The 17,653-nt window shown below is 46.6% G+C and overlaps 1 protein-coding gene across 2 annotated transcripts in view; it reads left to right on the top strand.

Moving 5' to 3' along the window:
* Nucleotides 1-17,438, top strand: part of MARCHF4 (membrane associated ring-CH-type finger 4) — an 89,743-nt gene extending 72,305 nt beyond the window's left edge. For both annotated transcript variants that reach the window (XM_080599072.1, XM_080599073.1), the window contains one exon: nt 15,631-17,438. In XM_080599072.1, the coding sequence (XP_080455198.1) occupies nt 15,631-15,992 (362 nt within the window). In that variant the 3' untranslated portion in view covers nt 15,993-17,438. The remainder of the gene's footprint in view (nt 1-15,630) is intronic.
* Nucleotides 17,439-17,653: the final 215 nt, after the last annotated feature.

The following is a 17,653-nucleotide window of genomic DNA, read 5'->3' as shown; positions in this document are numbered from 1 at the left end:
AATCCCACAGAGCACTAATCTTTCCAATGTTGTGTCAAAAGTGAGGGCACAAGTGCTCCCTCACATTTAACCCCTTCAGATGCATGTGCAAACTGGGATTCACACAGATCATTTGATTGTTGTTATCCTCACTCGAGCTGCATTTGCTCTGAAACAGTCTGATCTGCTCCAAACTGAGCTTTCAAAATACAGCTGTTAACTGAGAGACTACTGAACCATGCATCAAAATCCAGAGACCGTGGGTTTGACCCTCAGCCACTCACATGCAGTAATACACTACTTTTCTTTGGACTTTCTGGATCCTAGCACGCTCAGCAAAGACAGCTGTAATGGGCAGACAGCATTTGCTATCCCTTCACCCGCCACGGAAACAAAACCACAACCAAAATAAAATGAATCTGCTCCTCACAACCAGCAAGACAGACGGCATGGCTCCAAGTGCCAGAAGTTATATCCATCTGGGCAAGATGTGCGAGATGGTCTTTCAACATTGTTCTCCCCCTTGCTCTCAGATACCAAACGGGAGGGCAGGATGCACTGGGAAGGTTTGCTTAGGATTTGTGGGAGTCTCCAACACTGGAATTTTATAAGAACCTGATAGAAAAACATATGTCAAGAACAGGTTGCTGAACGATGATCCCAGTTTGTGAAGGAAGAACACTCTAAATGCTTCTTGATATCCAGCCAGCCCTGATGTCTTTGATTCCGATCTCTCTCTCATGTATGCTACTTCTGGTCGTGTCTATAGGACAGGTATGAGAGCTGTATTAAACTACAAACTGGCAGTGGTGCCAGCACAGGTATTGCTGTGCTACGAAGTCATCTACAACATAGGCACTTGAGATCAGTAGCCAGGAGGTGAATGAGAAGTGAGATGGGGACAGTTCATTTGATTAACTGCTTTCCCATGGGTTCCTGAGAAGTAAATCCAGAAATCTGGCATAGAGAGGGATTAGCAGAAATGCAGGTATTGAAATGTAAAGATAAGTGGAGTGAGCCTGAGTTACTGAGTAGACAGAGTGGCAGCTTAGAGCTGGGCTGTAAATCCTGAGAGATACCTGCCTGTTAATTAAATGACAGTCCTTGGAGGGAGGAGGAGGGGGTTGTCTCTCTCTCTCTCTCTGTCAAGGTGCAATTAGGGAAAGTCAGCGTTTGTAGATTAAAGTGTCATTTGGGGTCAGAAGGACAGGAAACAATCTCCTGTTAAACAAGGAGTAACTGCCAGCTAATGAGAGCATGTCACAGACTAAGCTTCGGAAATCACCGGGTCTGCTCCAAGGGGGAAATGCAGCTCAGGAAGGCCATTAGCAGGCTGGTGCATGCAGAGCTGTCACTGTCATGGTGTGTGTGCACAGTCCCACTTGTGCTTACACGTATGATATCCCCATGATTGGCATGTAGGGGGCTTACCCCACTGATGCAAAAGCAACCTGGTCAGCCTCTCCTTGGATCACTGCTGGGGCCTGATGCTTCGTCCATGCCCAACCACTCCTTGCACTCTGACTCACCCTGCCTTGGTGCTGACAGCCGCTCACTTTTGCAGGCACTAAATCCTCATGTTCTTTGAAGCTTTTCCCTCGCTTTCCTTGGCAGCCAGTCCCTGAGGGTATTTGCCTTCACAACAATAACCGCACTGCAGCTCGATAGCACAAGAGACAGGCGAAGCAGGACCATTCATCCTGCCAACGATTTTTGTTGGCACACCATGGTAATCCATTACAGATCAGGAAGTGTGTGCCCGCTGTTTTTAATCCCAGCTGCCAGCAAGTATAATCAAAAGCATCCAGTACGTCTGACGGCATCTCAGCACAACCGTAGGTAATAACATAAGAAATCAATAGCCAATTAAAACTGATCCACAGCATTTGATCTTTCATAGTGCAATGGGAACAGTAATTAATGGAGCTTCCTTGAGACGGTCACAATTCAAGCTTCCTGCCAAGACTAATGTGGTTTTGTTTTAAATGAGCTTTCCTTCCCAGAGGAAATGCCAGGCTGAGGTAGCCTCGGGGTGTTTTCTAGCTAGGTCACTTGGGCCCTGATCATTCAAAGGATTTAGGAACTAAAGTCCCAATAAAAATAAGGAGAAACTGAGAAGTTAAGTGTCTTCAGAGTCTTGGTCTTCATCTGTATTGACGATCTGATTCTCAAAAGGAAAGATGTTTTCATTCAGGTCTGCATAGTCCCCCAAAGTACAAAGTAGGAAGAATTGCTACAGCAATAGCAAATAAGTTTTGGGGAAGCCCATGTGTTGTTGATGACACTCTATACATGGAGCACAACGCAGAGAAACTCAGCAGGTGTCTTCAAAGGAGAAAACTGAGTCCAACCCAGACAGCAAATGTGTCTGGCTTCAACATACCTGGAAGAGACCCATGTGAGTTTGAAGAAGTCTTCCACTCCCTTCAGGTTAATGCACTGCTTGCCACGCTGTTCACACTCTTTTTGACCAGTTTGACAGGTGCAGGACAATCTGGGAGCATGGTCCCAGATTAGCCAGTCCCAAGAGGTCTATTTAAAAGCAGATATAGCCAAGATGTCCCTGCAGTCTGAGAGGTCTCTCTCAGCTAGCATTCAAAATGCAGCCAACAGGCCAGGAGACGGAAAGGCAGTCCCAAGAGGTGGAGGATAGACAGACCAGCTTTGTGTGCCAGCGTGACTGAAAGGGGATGTTTGCCTGTTAGACATCTCCCTGCCTGTTGCAGAGCAGTTGTGGAGCCTATGGTCATGCGTCAGTAGTTCTGTAGAAGCAAGGTGTAGAGAACACGGCACTTTCCCTCTCACAACAAACTCCTAACTGACCTTTCCCTGCTTTTGTTATTTCTCCTCACTCTGAACTAACTCTCTGTGTCTGAGCTCTCTGTTCTTGCTGTGGAAACCATGGGGAGGAGACGGTCCTTCCACGGCAGTGTGATCTGAGGAACCCGCATCCTAATGCTTCTCCCTCGGGTTATGGGATCTGGCAGCTCACGGGGTCTTGCTGGCTGGACAGTCAGGGATAAGCAACACGCCTGTTTGGGAAACATGGATGGAAGCTGCCCCTCAAATTTTGTATCCAGGTTCTTCTTCCTCATCACCTTCTACCCCACACTTTTTCCCACTCTCATTCCCCAGATTAACATCATCTGTCCAGTTTTCCTTGGAGCTACAAGGAGCTAACTGGAGTGACCAGACCCAGGCCCTGTCAGCAGAGCAAGTGGTTGGGAAAAAGACAAGCAGCTCGCTCCCCTTTTTATACCGTGAATCTTGGGTTTGCGTACATTTGGCCACAATGTGCATGCTCAAAAAAACCTCTCAGCAAATCATTGATTTATCAGCTGTAAAGGGGAGTGTGGAGACAGGAGCAGTCCCCACGGGGCGTGTGGTGGGGCTCTCGATCCAGATGGGCAGGGACCGTCCCTCAACACCAGTCAGCCAGGGCCCTGTACCTGGGCCAGCAGCACCAGAAGCGGAGCCGCACAGCTGATCTGTGCCGACCGACTTCTTGGCCGCTATCCAGGAACAGAGGATGCTCGGCAAAGCCGAGACATGCCACCCCTCCGTTCCTGAAAGATGGGACCTATTTTTATCTAATGCTGCATTGATTATTCAATAAGAGAGCAGAGCGGGCCAGCCAGCGTGCGTGCATGTGTGCTGCTTTCACCAGGGGGCATTTCTGCAGAGGCTCAACGCTCGTCTAAACTCCAGTGCAGCTCTGGCAGCTCTCTGTAAAGCGAGCATGTCACTGCTGAGCAAAGAGCCACGGGGCTTGGACCTGGTTCTGAGCTCCCTCCTCTTTTTCAGGGCAGGGCCTTGGCCTCCAGCACCATCATAGCAGCACCTGGCCTTTCACCTGTGTCCTTTCAGCTCCACAGTCCTTCACCACATCTATCTTCATACAGTTCTCCACTGTTGCAACAGGGCTCTGGAGATGTATTTTGTCACAAATAACCATATGGTGCTCTCTGCTCCAGTGGATCAATGTGTTTAGCATTTAGCGAGGGCAACATAATTAACATTTTTCTAAGGGGGAAAAGAAGTCCTTCTGCCTCGTGAACTGCATCCTGTGCTTCAGAGGGTGATATGTTATAATCAGAATGTCGCTGCCCTCTCACTGGATCGTTTGCTGGCATCAAGTGCCTGATGTCACTGGGTTAAGTTCCCATCCGTGGGCAGAGGCAGAAGCACACACCTGCCTGCCATAGCTTCTACACCACAGCAGGAGATTCCCTCACGGGCAGCTGGCAGGACCTCCTGCACCAGCTGCATGAATTGTGCTGTGTAGTAAGGATGGAAGAAGTCCTCAGATCTGTGCCAGACTATGCTTTTCTGGCTGTTTTCTGCTCCTACCACAGCCTCCATCCCAGCATACGTTACTCCTGGAGGTGAGAGGCTGTAGTCCATGGCAGGCCATTGTAGCCACAGCAAGTCAACTCTAGTCAAAGATGGGGGACCATAGTGGGGTCAACCCTTGTGCAGAATGGATGAGGTCTGTTCCCAGCTCTTTAGGGAGCCAAAACAGAGGTAAGAAGAGATCAACATGAAGCCGCATTAACCCAGCCCTGGGATCACTTCTTAAAGTAGTGACTAATTAGTTCTTCTCCTGAGGGTTGGGTACCTTACCAACATAGCCATCTTTCAGACCCAGACACAGCAGCTCAGTGACAAAAATACTGCAAACAGGCCCACAGGTGATTTCAGGTCAAGCACTGCTGGTTTTCCTTACTAATAGGAAAAAGTCTTGGGTTTGCTAAGCTTATTCAGCCTGGAAGTTGCTCCCTGAAGCAGTGCTTTTCTTCCCGAAGCAAAACCCACTGGTGACAGTCACAGCCTGAGTCTGTCTGCCCAGAGGCAGAGCTGGATCCACAATAACCGTATGACAATGCAATGAAATAATAGACCTGGCCCTTGCCCTCTTGGCTCCTGTCTCCTTCCTTAGTTCCAAATAGTTAGTGGAAGAGTGCTTTGGTGGCTGAAGTAGTCGCAAGAGATCTTGATCGTGCATCCCTTAGAAAAAAAAAAAAAAAACACAGTGAAATCATACCCACTTTCCCTTACAGAATTTCATTTCCTATTAAAAATAGAGAGGGAGGCATTAGTTCTGCCTTCAATAAGCAAATGTCCTATTTTGATCATTACCGAACAAAGCGTTTTGATTTGGCATTTAGAGATGACTGCTCATGCTGAGTATTTTAAATTCAGCATCAGAATTGGAATACATAACAAAAAAAAAAAAATCAAGTCTAAATGAAACATTCTCATCTGTCTGAAAACATGTATGTATACTTCCATTCTGGGGGACAGCATGACTTTTTCAAGTCTTGCTCCAAGCTGGTGTGAAGCCAGATTTCAGAGCCCTACGTAAAACAGTGCTGTTGCTCAGCTTTGCCATTAAAGAAATGTCCCAGGAATGTCTAAGGATACAGCATGACTGCAAAGGCAACACCTTGGTCAAAGCAACTTTAGGTATAGGATAAAAAGGTTCAAGACCCTGACCTGGAGGACTGACCACTGTGGCACAAAGGTAGCATCCACCTCCTTGGACTTCTGATAAGGGAATGTCTGGAAACCTGAAGATGTAAGAGACCCATAAAATCACCAGGAGACCAGGGTGTGCATTTGGCCAGCGCTCTGTTCGATTAAGTTTGAAATAATTTTCTACTCCCCTCTTTTAAAGATCTAATAGTATCTGTCGTGTGCACAATGTCCTTTCAAGATGTGGGGTATTGCTATCCCCTCCATTTTAAATCTGGGAAGAAAAAAGGTACCAAAAGGGTCCATAAAATCCTAGCTATGAAGCAAGGAGGAGAAATTTTAAGAGAGCAGGGGGATGTATGGGTAATGCCTCTAAGCTCCATCCCTCCTGTACTGGCACAGTTATGGGTAGACTCACAAGTGAGGAATGCTGCTGGAGATGTATGATTTAGGAGCAGGAGTGTCCTGCTGGTGGAGCTCCAGTCTTTATTTATTTATTTATTTGCTTTTTCCTAGAAGAGTCACAGTGGTTTGGGTTTTTTTTTTTTTGCTGCCTGCATAGCTAGAGACTGCCCTTTAATCCCCTGCTTTATCGTGTGCTGTGAATTAAATACCACAGGAGTACAAGAGCCCTTAAGGGCACAACATCCATTTTGCTGTAGCTGTCCACAGCCAGCTGAGCTTACGGGAGTGCTTTTGTTTATGGTTTGTCTATTTCCTAAGTGAGGATTATGTAGAGTTTTATTTTCCCCATTTTTTGCTGTTATTTCTTGTTTTGTTTGTTTGTTTTGTCCGGGTTTTGAGTCAGGGAGTAGAAGTGCTAGTCTGGGCAGGGCAGGAGAAAGTTGTGGAGGTTGGTAGCTCATTTACTTAGAGCTGAAAATGCTGTGGCATTTCTAGAGCGCTGGTGCTGCTGTGTGTGGTTCCCGGGGTCAGCCCAGCTCCTCTGCCACAGATGGCATCCTGCAGACAACCGATGTTGTTTTCCCATTGCAAACAAACCATGTGGGGAGTGCTAAGTGAAAAGGAATTTCCTGTCCTTTGGACACCTTCCACTAGCTCCTAAATTTTGCCAGCCTTTCCTCATTTTGGGCCTTACCAGCTCAGCCCAAGAGGGACCAACCCACGTGTTGCAGAGGAACACAAGGCTGGGCAGTGGACATGACGGAGGATGGCTGCCTGGGATGGAGGTAGTACCTCTCAGAGAAGCTGGCGTCTACCTGGCAGCCATAAAAGCTCTGTGCTGCTCCTACAACATATTGACCTCAGCTCCCACCAGCTCCACAAGCCCCACAACAGGCAGTCCTTATCTGTTCTCTCCGTTCATCCCAGCATCCCCTGTGCATAGGACTCGCTGCTGCGTACATGTCCGAAAGGCGCCACACAAACACGACACGTTGCAGTGTCACGACCTGGAAATTGTCTCTTGCTGTACAGCTCGGCAGCATCCTGCAAAATCACAGTGCTGCCTGGAGGAGAAACTCTCCCAGCTGTCATGCCGAGCCCTCCCATCAGTGCCTCGGGCGGATTTAATAAAAGAGCTGCCTCCTCTCCAGGAGGGAAGGAGGAAATGGCTCTGCCCCAGCACGGCATGGGGCCAGGTCTGCCACGATCGCTCACCTGGTGCAACAGCAACTGCGGTGACCTTCTGAGATGCCAGCGTGCTGGATCCTTCTCCCACCCAGCAGGGCTCTTGCTGAGTCTGGGGGTGGCGTTAATGGCTGTGCAGAGCCTGGGGCCTAGCGTAACCGCCCGCTCAGATGGGGCCTGCTGCTCCCGTTGCTCTGCCAGATGGAGCGGAGGAGGCAGGGAAGGAGAAGGGCTCCTGCTGCCTTTGCGGGGTGTCCTGGCCCACCTGGGGATGAGGAAGCGTTGAGGCAGAGCTGTCCTTGAACCCCGGCTTGCACGAGAGGAGCCAAGCCGTACCAAGCACAAGGTTTGCTGGTTCCTCAGCAACTGAAGACTTGGGGGGCAGCCTGGTTGTGCTGCCAGTGACTGGAAAGGGAAGAGTCCCTACCTGCAGAAAATACCTCACCGAGAGAGCTGCGAGCAGCTTGTCTGCATACACTGGTGGAGCAACACATGCCACATACCATACTCTGCCCAGAAACAGTTCTGGCCACGGGGGCCTCACTCCTTGAGGGGCTCTGGTTCAGTTTTGCCAGAGTCGTGGCCTACGTGACCTGCAGGGAGCCAAGCATGAGACGCGCAGTACAGCAAATACACTTAAAGGGTGATGGGGAGAAGAAGGAGAATTTTTTTCCCCAGGCCCACAGGCTCCGTGATGTCGAGTGACTGACAGCAGCGAACAGGGCCTGGCCATGCAGCCACCCCCAGTTCTGCTCAGCCAAAGCACAGCTCAGCCTTGTGCATATTTAATCAGTTCTCTAGGTATTAAAAAATGTGCATGGAGAATGACTGATAATAAAATGCCTGATTATAATCAGTTATTTTTTTTTCCCATATGGTAAGCATTCACCCAGCCTCGAATCTTTATGAATACGTTTTCAGTGTATGCTGTGTATCTTTCAATACCGGACATTCCCCAGCTTGCACACCCTCCTTACGTAGTTCCAGCAATATTCAAAGCACACCTTTGCTAGACATCCTGTGGACTAGAAGTATTCTGCTCACTGGGCCGGTGCCTTGCAACTACCAGAAATGTCTAAAACATGGCACCAGAGGTCCCAGGTCATCCATTACCTGGACATCTCCTGTATTCAGAGTAGACTGTCCACTAAGCTCTTGAAACATGCTGTGGACAAAATTTACATTTTGGAAAACAGAGATGAGAGTTATGAAGGAATCTATCCTTCATACTGGATTTTGCCTGAAAGCAAAGAATCCCTGAAAATCTGAATGTAGCAGCAGTTTGTGCGAAAAGTGACTGTGCGATGAAAGCATTCCTGAGCTGAAGAAATCTATGATGTGAGGATAATGGACTCCAGAAAAGCAGCGGCAGCAGCCTCAGGGGACCAGAGCAGGGAGTGTCTCTTGGGAAGAGAATCTGAAGGATAAAAGAGCTGTGAACAGCTCGCAGTTGCCAAAAGGGATGATACTAAAGGCACAACAGCAAACTGTGCCTGTGCAGGGGAAGGCTCAGAAGCGTGGGAAGAGAGCACTGAGGCTGCATCAGGAGCTCTTTGAGGACCCAAAATCAGAAGCTGAAAACACAAAAAGGCAGAGAGAGAGAAGAGCCTGCAACTAATGGCGAGTCTCTAGGAATCACATAGCCATGGGGAGCAGTCAGACCTGAGCCTCAGGATGACCGTTCAGAGAGAAACAACGGCAAGAAATGGATCCGTAAGCTTATGCTAAGACAAATCTAAGAGCTCAAATAATATTTGATATAAAAAAGGCCAAACATTAAATGTTGCCTTTGTCTCAGTCTTCAAAACTTAACTAAAATAATTTTAATGAGGAGAAAGGAGCCCAGGGCAGAATCAGAAAAGAACAGACTCAAAAACATTTAGATGAGTTTGCTGTGTCCTTGTCAGCTCGTCCTAATGAACTTCAGAGGAAGCCGCAGGAGCAATCTTTGACCTGTGAGCATTTTATCCTCACGAACTCAGGGAGGATGCAGGAGGTGCCAGGCAGCTGGGGAAATGCAAGCAAAGTACCTAGCTTTAAATATAATCTCTATCATTAAAGAAGGTGTGAACAGAAAATCATGGAAGTAAAGGGCAAATCGGTTTAACTGATTCATAGAAAGATACTGGAAGAAATCATTAACTGATCAGTTGATGAGGAAGAGAGTATAACCACATCTAATTTGGGAGGATAACTCTCCCGGTGGCTAAGGAGGAAGCAGTGGTTTGATATCCCATGACCTGAGCAACACTTTAGATGTTTTCCCTTCAGATTCCCCTAAATAAAACAGAGAAATGTGATTTAAAATGAAAAACTGTAAAGCAGATGTACAACCAATTGAAAAGCTGCTTTTATAGTAGTTGTCAGTGTACTATAAACTGGAAACACGTTTCAATTAGGACTGTTTTGGACTCTGCTCTCTTCATTATTTTTATTAATGGCTTAGATAATGAAATAGAAAGTGCTGTTATAAAATTTGCAGATGACACCAGGCTTGGAAAGGCTGCAAGCACTCTGGAGGATCAGATCAGAATTTGAAATGATCTTGCCAAATTGGAGAAATCAACAAGATGAAATTTAATAAAGAGAAGTGCAAAGCGCTACCCTTAGGAAGGAGAAATCAAAATCCCAAACACAAGCTGGGCCAGGCAGTCACACTGCCAAGGACAGCGATGCTGTGACAAGACATCAGTTTGTTTTGTCAGGGTACTGAAAGGAAGGCAGGGTTACGTTATTATTCTGCACCTTTGCTCTGAGGACTGCACCCTCTTTGGGACCTTGCTTGCAGAAAAGGGGGGACAAACTGAAGAGATTCTGGAGACGATGAACAGGAATGAGGAGAGGGCAGAAATGACTTGATTCCCCATGTGGTGAACTCTGATATTTACATCTCCCATCCCAAATCCACCCAAGTGCAGAGTCCCACTGATGCCACGACATTACTTTCAAGGATAAATGTACCTCTCCCCACTCTCTGGGTTGCCCGCTTCCCCACTGCCTGCTGAGCACAGCTCTGCAGCTTTGAGTCTTGGCCCTTGGGGCTTTAAGGATGTTAGGTTGTTTAAAGAACTTGTCAGATTCAGCTGGAACGGCCCCTGACTCAATGTAGATAACAGATACTAGATGCCCCTTTCCCACCCTGTATTTCCAGGGAAAGGTCCCTCTGGCTCTTTTTTCCAGGTTTATCACCAAGGGCTCTCTTGCACCATTAATGAGGGATAAAATACAGGGGATTGCACTGAAAAGTAATAGGGACTGGAAGGGTCCACTGGGAGCTTGGTGACTCATCTCCCGTGTACCACGAACTTGTGAAGTTGACAGGAGGCAGAGATTCATTGCAATTTCTAAAGCGCTTTTTGGAATGGAGCTATCTCATGGAGACTACGAGAATTTGGGGGGTGGGGGGCCAGCCTAACTTGAGCAAATGCAGAGCTCAGAGCAAAAGTCAGTGCACTTTACTGTAGCACACTAGAAACCTATAATGAGGGAACATAACTGAGCCTAAAGAGACCATCTGTGGCTGGGCATGTCCCCACAGAGCCCATCAGGGGAAAGTCACTCTCCTGGCTTTGTTTTTACACCACTCCTTGTGTGGTTGGCCACTGCTGGAGGCAGGATGCTACCATCGCCAGACCCCTTCTCTGAACTAGTACAGCCACTTTACTGCTATTAGGGGAAGATAAAAGGAGGATAAGGATGGAGCGTGTAGGATGAGATAAAGGCAAAGAGATAAGTGAAGGCTGAGCTGCAGGAGCTTTGGAAACAAAGGTGGGGGAATTCGAAATTGCCACGAAAGATGAAAGAACGCAGGGAAAGGGAGTGAAGGGTTAGTGTATGCAATGATGTCAACAGAGGGAAAGCCCGGCAATAAAAGCTTTATCTCCCAGGAGGATTGGTTTGCCTTGGCCTGAGCCATCGCTGCTGTGGATGCAAATATTAACCTTTGATCACAGCTGCCATAATCTTCCCCTGACACCCAGCAATGAAAGGAACTGAAACAGGCAAAAGCATGGCAGCTCTCTGGCTGAGGTGAAACCGCATTTTGTAAAGAAACCGAAGGGCAGAAGAGCTGCTGATGGTGGAAATGGGGTTTCCACCTTTTCATAAAGCCCATGCCCTATGCTCACACCGCAGGGCAGGGGCTTTATGAGAAGCAGGAGAGAGAAACTGGCTAGAACGAGCTGTGATTTTTGTTCCTGTAGGTGAGTGACAGCACAAGGGTAAAGTACGGCACCGTCTGCAGAAACCTTGTCTTCATGGTTTCTCAGTGGCAAACAGGAGAAACAGTTCCTGCCCCAAGAATTTACCTGTCTTTCAAGAAAATGCACAGCGAGCGTTGAAATGAGAGGAAGGTTAATTAGAAGCTGGACGTCCTGGAGAAAAGATTGCTTGGTGGTAGAGGCTGACAATGTGCACAGGGTGACTGCTTGTCATTTCTGGGAAGCTGCTGCTCCAAGGCTCTTTTAAATTGAAGGCTCACAGCCACTCAGGTTAATCTCACGGGATGGTGGTACCTGAGCTGACGCCCCCTTGCCCATCCGGAGGCACTAACCCAGGTCTCTTCACATCTATTTTGTGCCCGTGCTCTGCCAGCAGCCCCTCTGGCTACTGAGGGCCTCTCTCTTGACCAGTCTTGTCACAGGCCCACTGATGGCCATGCTTCTCTGTCCCAGCTAACCCCAGAAGACAAAGGGCCACCTGCACACAGTTCGTGTACCCTCCCTCAGCACCATGATTTTTCTTACTTGCACGAAGGCTGCCCCCATGGATCATGACGTGGGCAGGTATTGCAAGGCCCAGAGAAACCCTACAGTGATCAGCCTTACCTCTGGGCCACGGTACTCACCATGGTCACATTCCCCTTCTCAAATCTTGCATGTTAAGCATGCAGAAGCTCAGGGTTAGTTGTGGCGATCAGTAGAACATGGAAATTGAATTGCTTTCACCAGTACTAGCCCTGTTCCAGACTGCAACTTGATCATCTGGGGAAAAAAAAAATGCGGAGACACCAGTCAGGTCTCTGCATGAGAAAATGGGAATGAGAACAGCACATCTTCAGTGCCCATGTTCACTAGAAGCTTCATTCCACCACCACCACAAAAAGGGATTTCATGCACCAGGCAACAATCTGGACCAACATGGATTTGCGTGAAACTCACAGAGATTTTCCTTCTGAAGAGGCCGTCTTACACATAGGATGTGTTGAGAACAGATTTTGTGGAGCAGAAAAGGGAAAGATAAACTTGGGAGGAGTGGGAAAGGATTAGGATGCTACTGGCAATACCTCTAAAATTCTCATATAGACATTTCTGAGTTCATAGAATTATAGAATTGTTGGGTTGGAAGGGACTTTAAAGATCATCCAATTCCAACCCCCTGCCATGGGCAGGGACACCTCCCCAGCTTTCCTGTAGGTCCCCTTTAGGTACAGGATTAGGAGTGGGATGGACTGAGGTTTCCCTCCTCCATCAACTATAGTTTAAAGCCCTAGTTGAAAGGAGGGAAGTTCAGAAAGGGAGAAGTTCACACCAACCTGCTATTTTCCCTACAGATAGAGGATTTGGCTTACGGAAAAATTGCTTCTAGCTGGTTGCTTCCAGTTGCATACAGTTCTTCCTGAAGGATTTTCCACTTACGTCTGGCCTTAAATTGAAAAGATTCAGCTCTGTTAACCAGATTGAACCTTGAGGGAGGGGTGTTTCTGGAAGGGAGTACACACAGCTGAACATAGGAATTCCAATCCTAATTTAACTCAGGCAGACAAAATTTGTTTCAATGGGAGCATTAAGCTTCCTGCAGGTTGATATAAACTGATGGACTCTTGTTTAATCTTAGCATTCACTGTTGCAAATGAATCACTGTTACTTCCACCTCCCTGCCCACCCCTCTGCTTGGTTCCTTTTTAATTTTACAGCTTTCTGAGCTTGACACTGGGAAATCGATAAGTAATTTAGAGCCCCGTAAATACAGAGGGAAACAAGTTATTTTGTACTTTTATAAATATTTTGAAACCAAAATTATCTAAGAAAACAGGTGCTCAGTTGACTCAGCAACCCATCCATCAGCATCACACAGTTAATTGCATAAGATCATAAACATTTATAATTAGAAGGCAAACAAACAAGAATTTTATAAACAGCCCTCTTGAATCAGGCTGTGCATTAAATATTTGTGATAAGGTAATTAAGAATAGATTTACAATCCTGGCTCAGTGTTTAATACTTTGGAGAATGGATTTGATTCTATGGAGGATGTTCTACAGCCAAGGAGAAAATATTTGATTTTGGTTCTTTTATCCAAGGCTTAAAGAGGTCTCAAAGAAACATTGGCTCTGTCATTGATCAGACTGGAATTTCATTCATTACAGATCAGACAGCTCATTTAAATATGTGTCTAATGTCCCTTGCCTTGGACCAATCCACTTTAGGCCTGCTTCAAAGCTGTCTCCTTGGCTGGATCTGTAGGCTTTCCCTAAGTCCCGCTTTTTATGGTCATGCTTTGATCAGATGTCAGAACTCTCAACCGCATTCCAAAGCTGGGAGGAAAAAACAAATTTTTCTGTGATGACATCAGGCTATTTGGCTATGACAAACGGACATCACTACAGGACTACACCTGCATATAGACTACACCTGCAATAGATCACCTGCAGTGATCTATTGGAACTGGAATAGAAATCTCTCTTGTACTATAAGCCTGTTTTAGTACCTACCTATATTCCCTGTCCCAGAATAGCCAGGCTTGAATACTTCAACTCATGGAATTTCTTCAGCAGCCAGTAAGGAGACTCAGCACCATCTTAAGATGAATGTGAGAGTCTCCCTGAAGCTAATCTGTGATCGAGTCAGCAAAGTTTCTAATTATGCTTAGAATCAGAAAAGCTAGAAACTCGGATTGTAGTGAACCTGTAACTTACGTTCAGTAAAATCAAATATAGAAACTAGGTGGCTGAGAAACTAGGTGGCTGCACTCCATCAGTGAGTAAAGGGGAGGTCAGCCCTAAGTGTAGGATGACCTTCAGATTATTTTTTTTTGTTATTTTTTTGTACAGAACAGGTTTACTCCAGTAGTCAGCTGTCATCAGAAACTAGAACAGTCTGGAAAAGTTGGGTGGAGGGTAAAGCCCTAGCATTTGATTCATCAGAAATAGCAGTAAACCACTTTATTCTGTGCTGATCATCATCACCCCTCACTGGTCAAGGCAACCTCCTCATTTTCACATTTGTATTTATACTCCTGGAACAAGTAGGCAAGAGAGCTGCTCTTCCTGGAAATGTTTCTAATAATCCTGATGCTGACCAAGAATGGTGAAGCCATCACTATTAAGAAAAAATAAATTATTTGTGTGCTAACTCAACAAGTACATGCCCTTTCTGCTGGTCTGGCTTCAGTTACGTGGGACTCAAAGACACTTTCCTAACAGACAGACTGCTGCAAAACCAGGGCACCCAGACCCTCTCATTCTGCATAAATCCCATTCTCCATTAAAGCTTATTAATTATATTACAGTGTGTCAGCTAAGCCAGTCTACATGAGAAGTAGCAGCTTCGCTCAGCCTCAGTGGGTAAGAACAACACAGCGCTGCAGGTGCTGCTGTTTCAATTGCATTCAAAGGGCCAAAGCCTGGTAGCTTGAAAATAACAAAGCTTAATAGTCAAATAATGTCATCTTCAAAACAACTTTGACCATTATCTAGTCCTTCCAGCCCTCTTTCAAGTGTGGGGAGGATGACAGAGAGCTCTGGGAGGTGAGCTAACTGCTAGGTGGAAGGGCCTGAGCTGCTCATTCCCTTCCAAATGCGAAGACCACTAGAAAGCAAGTGTCCCAAAGCCTGGCTGCCACCCCAGCGATATCAGCTCTGCTAGATGCAGACGGGTGACAGCACAGATGCATTCTCTGCGTACTCAGAGCAGACACTCTGTGAGCTCATCCGCACTTTCTTTCAAGCGTGCTGTTTTCTCCCCTTGGAAGCAATAACCTACGATGAGGTACCTGGTTTGCCAACGAGCAAACGTTTGCACAGGATGACAAACCGCTTACAGGTACAGGCTGCCCCTTGTTGTGTTTCATTGCCATCTCGGGCCCCCATGTGCGTGCCTGCTCTGCTGCTGCTGCGCGTGTGGGGAGATGTGGTCTGTGCCCGCTCATGACGTTGGTGCAGCAGACGTCACCGGCACGTCAGCTCCAGCTACACCCCCTCCAAGCACACGCCGCTAGCTCGGTGAATCATGCCTACGCAGCGTGCAAAACTAGCCCAGCGATAGATAAACCTCGGGCGTTTATTGGTAAACAGACACTGGTTTTGCTGTAGGAGCATAACTCACTCTGCTGCATTTAAGACCTGTTTATTGATTGCTGAGATAAAGCTGTAATCCTTTTAATTCAAGGGAAAAGGGATCCAGCCGAGCAGGAGCACCGGTGCTCTGCCAGTCAGTAATTAAAAACATGATTTATCACTGAATATACACTGGCGAAGGGAGAACTGAGCTAACCAGCTAGCTAGAGGGCACGATGCTGGGGTAGGCTTATGGTTCTTTCTAAAGTTTTGTTCTGTTTTATGTTTATTTCTTTCCCCCTTCCCTCCAGGTCTAATAATACACGAAGGGCCCTCGGTTTACCGGATTTTTAAACGGTGGCAGGCGGTCAATCAGCAGTGGAAAGTGCTGAACTATGACAAAACAAAGGACATGGAGGAGCAAAAAACAGGGACCAGGACAAATCAGCGCCCCTCCTCCCAAACCACCCACTCGTCCTCCACTGGTGGTACAGCCACTAACTCCGCTCCAGCCGACAGCGGGGCCCGGGCTGCCGGCCAAGCCACAGGCACCCTCTCTGACCACCACTGTGCTTACACCATCCTGCATATACTCAGCCACCTGAGGCCTCACGAACAGAGGAGTCAGTCTAGTAGTAACAGAGAGCTCGTCATGAGGGTCACGACGGTCTGAGCCGAGGAATTCAGGAGGCCTTAACACGGAGCGGAGGAGACAAAGAACTCATAACGCAGAGGAGCATGGTGTGCCTTTTTCTTTCTCTTCCTTTTTTTTTTTTTTCTTTCTTCTTCTTCTTCTGTTCCTTCTTTTCTTTTTCGGTAACTGCACAAGATATAAGAGGCGGCACCTGGCCAGCTGAGGAAAAAGCAGGTGGAGGGAAAGCTGCACACTCATGCTAAAGAGGTTAATGTTTTCCAGCCAGTTTAAAAAAAAATACAAAAACAAAACAAACAAACAAACAAAAAAAACACAAATCACAAAAAAAAAAAGAAAAAAAAACAACAACAAAACAAGTGCAATACAGACTAAAAACTGAGTAGGCAGAGTTCTGGGGAAGCAGAGGAACAGACGGTTTAGCATGTCTTACAAACCCTATTACCTGGAATAGGTAACGCTCTGTACACACACCCCATGCACACACACACGCACACACACACACACGTGTGAGATTTACAAAAACAAGGAAGGGAATGAAATATTTGGAGTAGTTTTTTTCCAGACTGTGATTAACCAGGGCTATGAGTCGTTTTGTTCATGAGTCACTACGGAACCTTGTTTGATTTACCATAGGATTTCTGAAGTGAAATGGCTGGGAACGTTTCAGTAGTGATTTACAGATTGAATCATCTCGCCAAGAAAATGTAACAAAACCCAGGTGTGCCCAAATTTCACCAAAACAAAAATCCTGATTTTTCATAACGTTCCTGACAAAGGGTTTGTGGGGGTGGAGTTGGGCGGGGGGGGAGGGCGTTCCATGACCTTTATTCGACGTATAGGCGTTTCTGGCAAATTTTGTACAAACTCTCCACAGGTGTTTCAAGCACAAGTACTAGTGTGATTTATGCCTTCATAACCCCAAATCCAGCATCCAAATCGTCCCACTCACGCACATCATTTTCCATGCAGACATCCCGGGTTAATTTCCTTCCATTTCACTCCAGTCACAAGAAGCTGACCCACCTCCGGGGGTTTCTACTACTTTGCTGATTCAGACACTCATACATCTGAGATGTACATTTTTTTCCAGTGTCTTTATCCCTGCTGCTCAATTTGTAACAGTCTCACTCAGTCATGTAGGCTGAGCCTTTCACATCCAGTTTGTTTATTACAGAGTCTATTCCGTTCAATCGTTCAACAGAGAGTTAGTCTGAAGAGGGAGCACAGTTGCCGATTGAATATGTAACACTTCTAATAAGTCTCCTTCTCTGGGATATATCCACGAAGGTACTGGTTGCTCTTCAGGAACATTCTCTTTCAATGCACAATGGCTGAATCATTTGTGGATATTAAAGGGACACTGTCAAGTACTTTTTAAATAGTTTTTAGGGTTTGGGCTTTTTTTACTCTCCATTGTTTGTAATATTCTCTTACAATCTTGAAAATAAAATTTCTTTCCCTACTGATATTGTTCTTTTCCATTTGGGCATGTAGCGTTCTCTCTACTCACCCCATTCCTTTCACCATCCCTGTCCTTCTCTCCACCTTTCATCTGCAACAGGAAGAAATCCATGTTACTGATTTCCTGCTCACTGTCCTCACTCCATGGAGGGTAACTCCCAGCTCTACGGGGTTGAGCCGGTTTGCCACAAATCAAGTGTAAGAGTAGGAAACCTAAA

The sequence above is a fragment of the Anser brachyrhynchus genome, assembly GCF_964034855.1.
Source record: "Anser brachyrhynchus genome assembly, chromosome: 7".
NCBI classification, from domain to species: domain Eukaryota; kingdom Metazoa; phylum Chordata; class Aves; order Anseriformes; family Anatidae; genus Anser; species Anser brachyrhynchus.
Note: the sequence above shows the minus strand (reverse complement) of the source record. Positions and strands in the feature narration are given on the sequence as shown.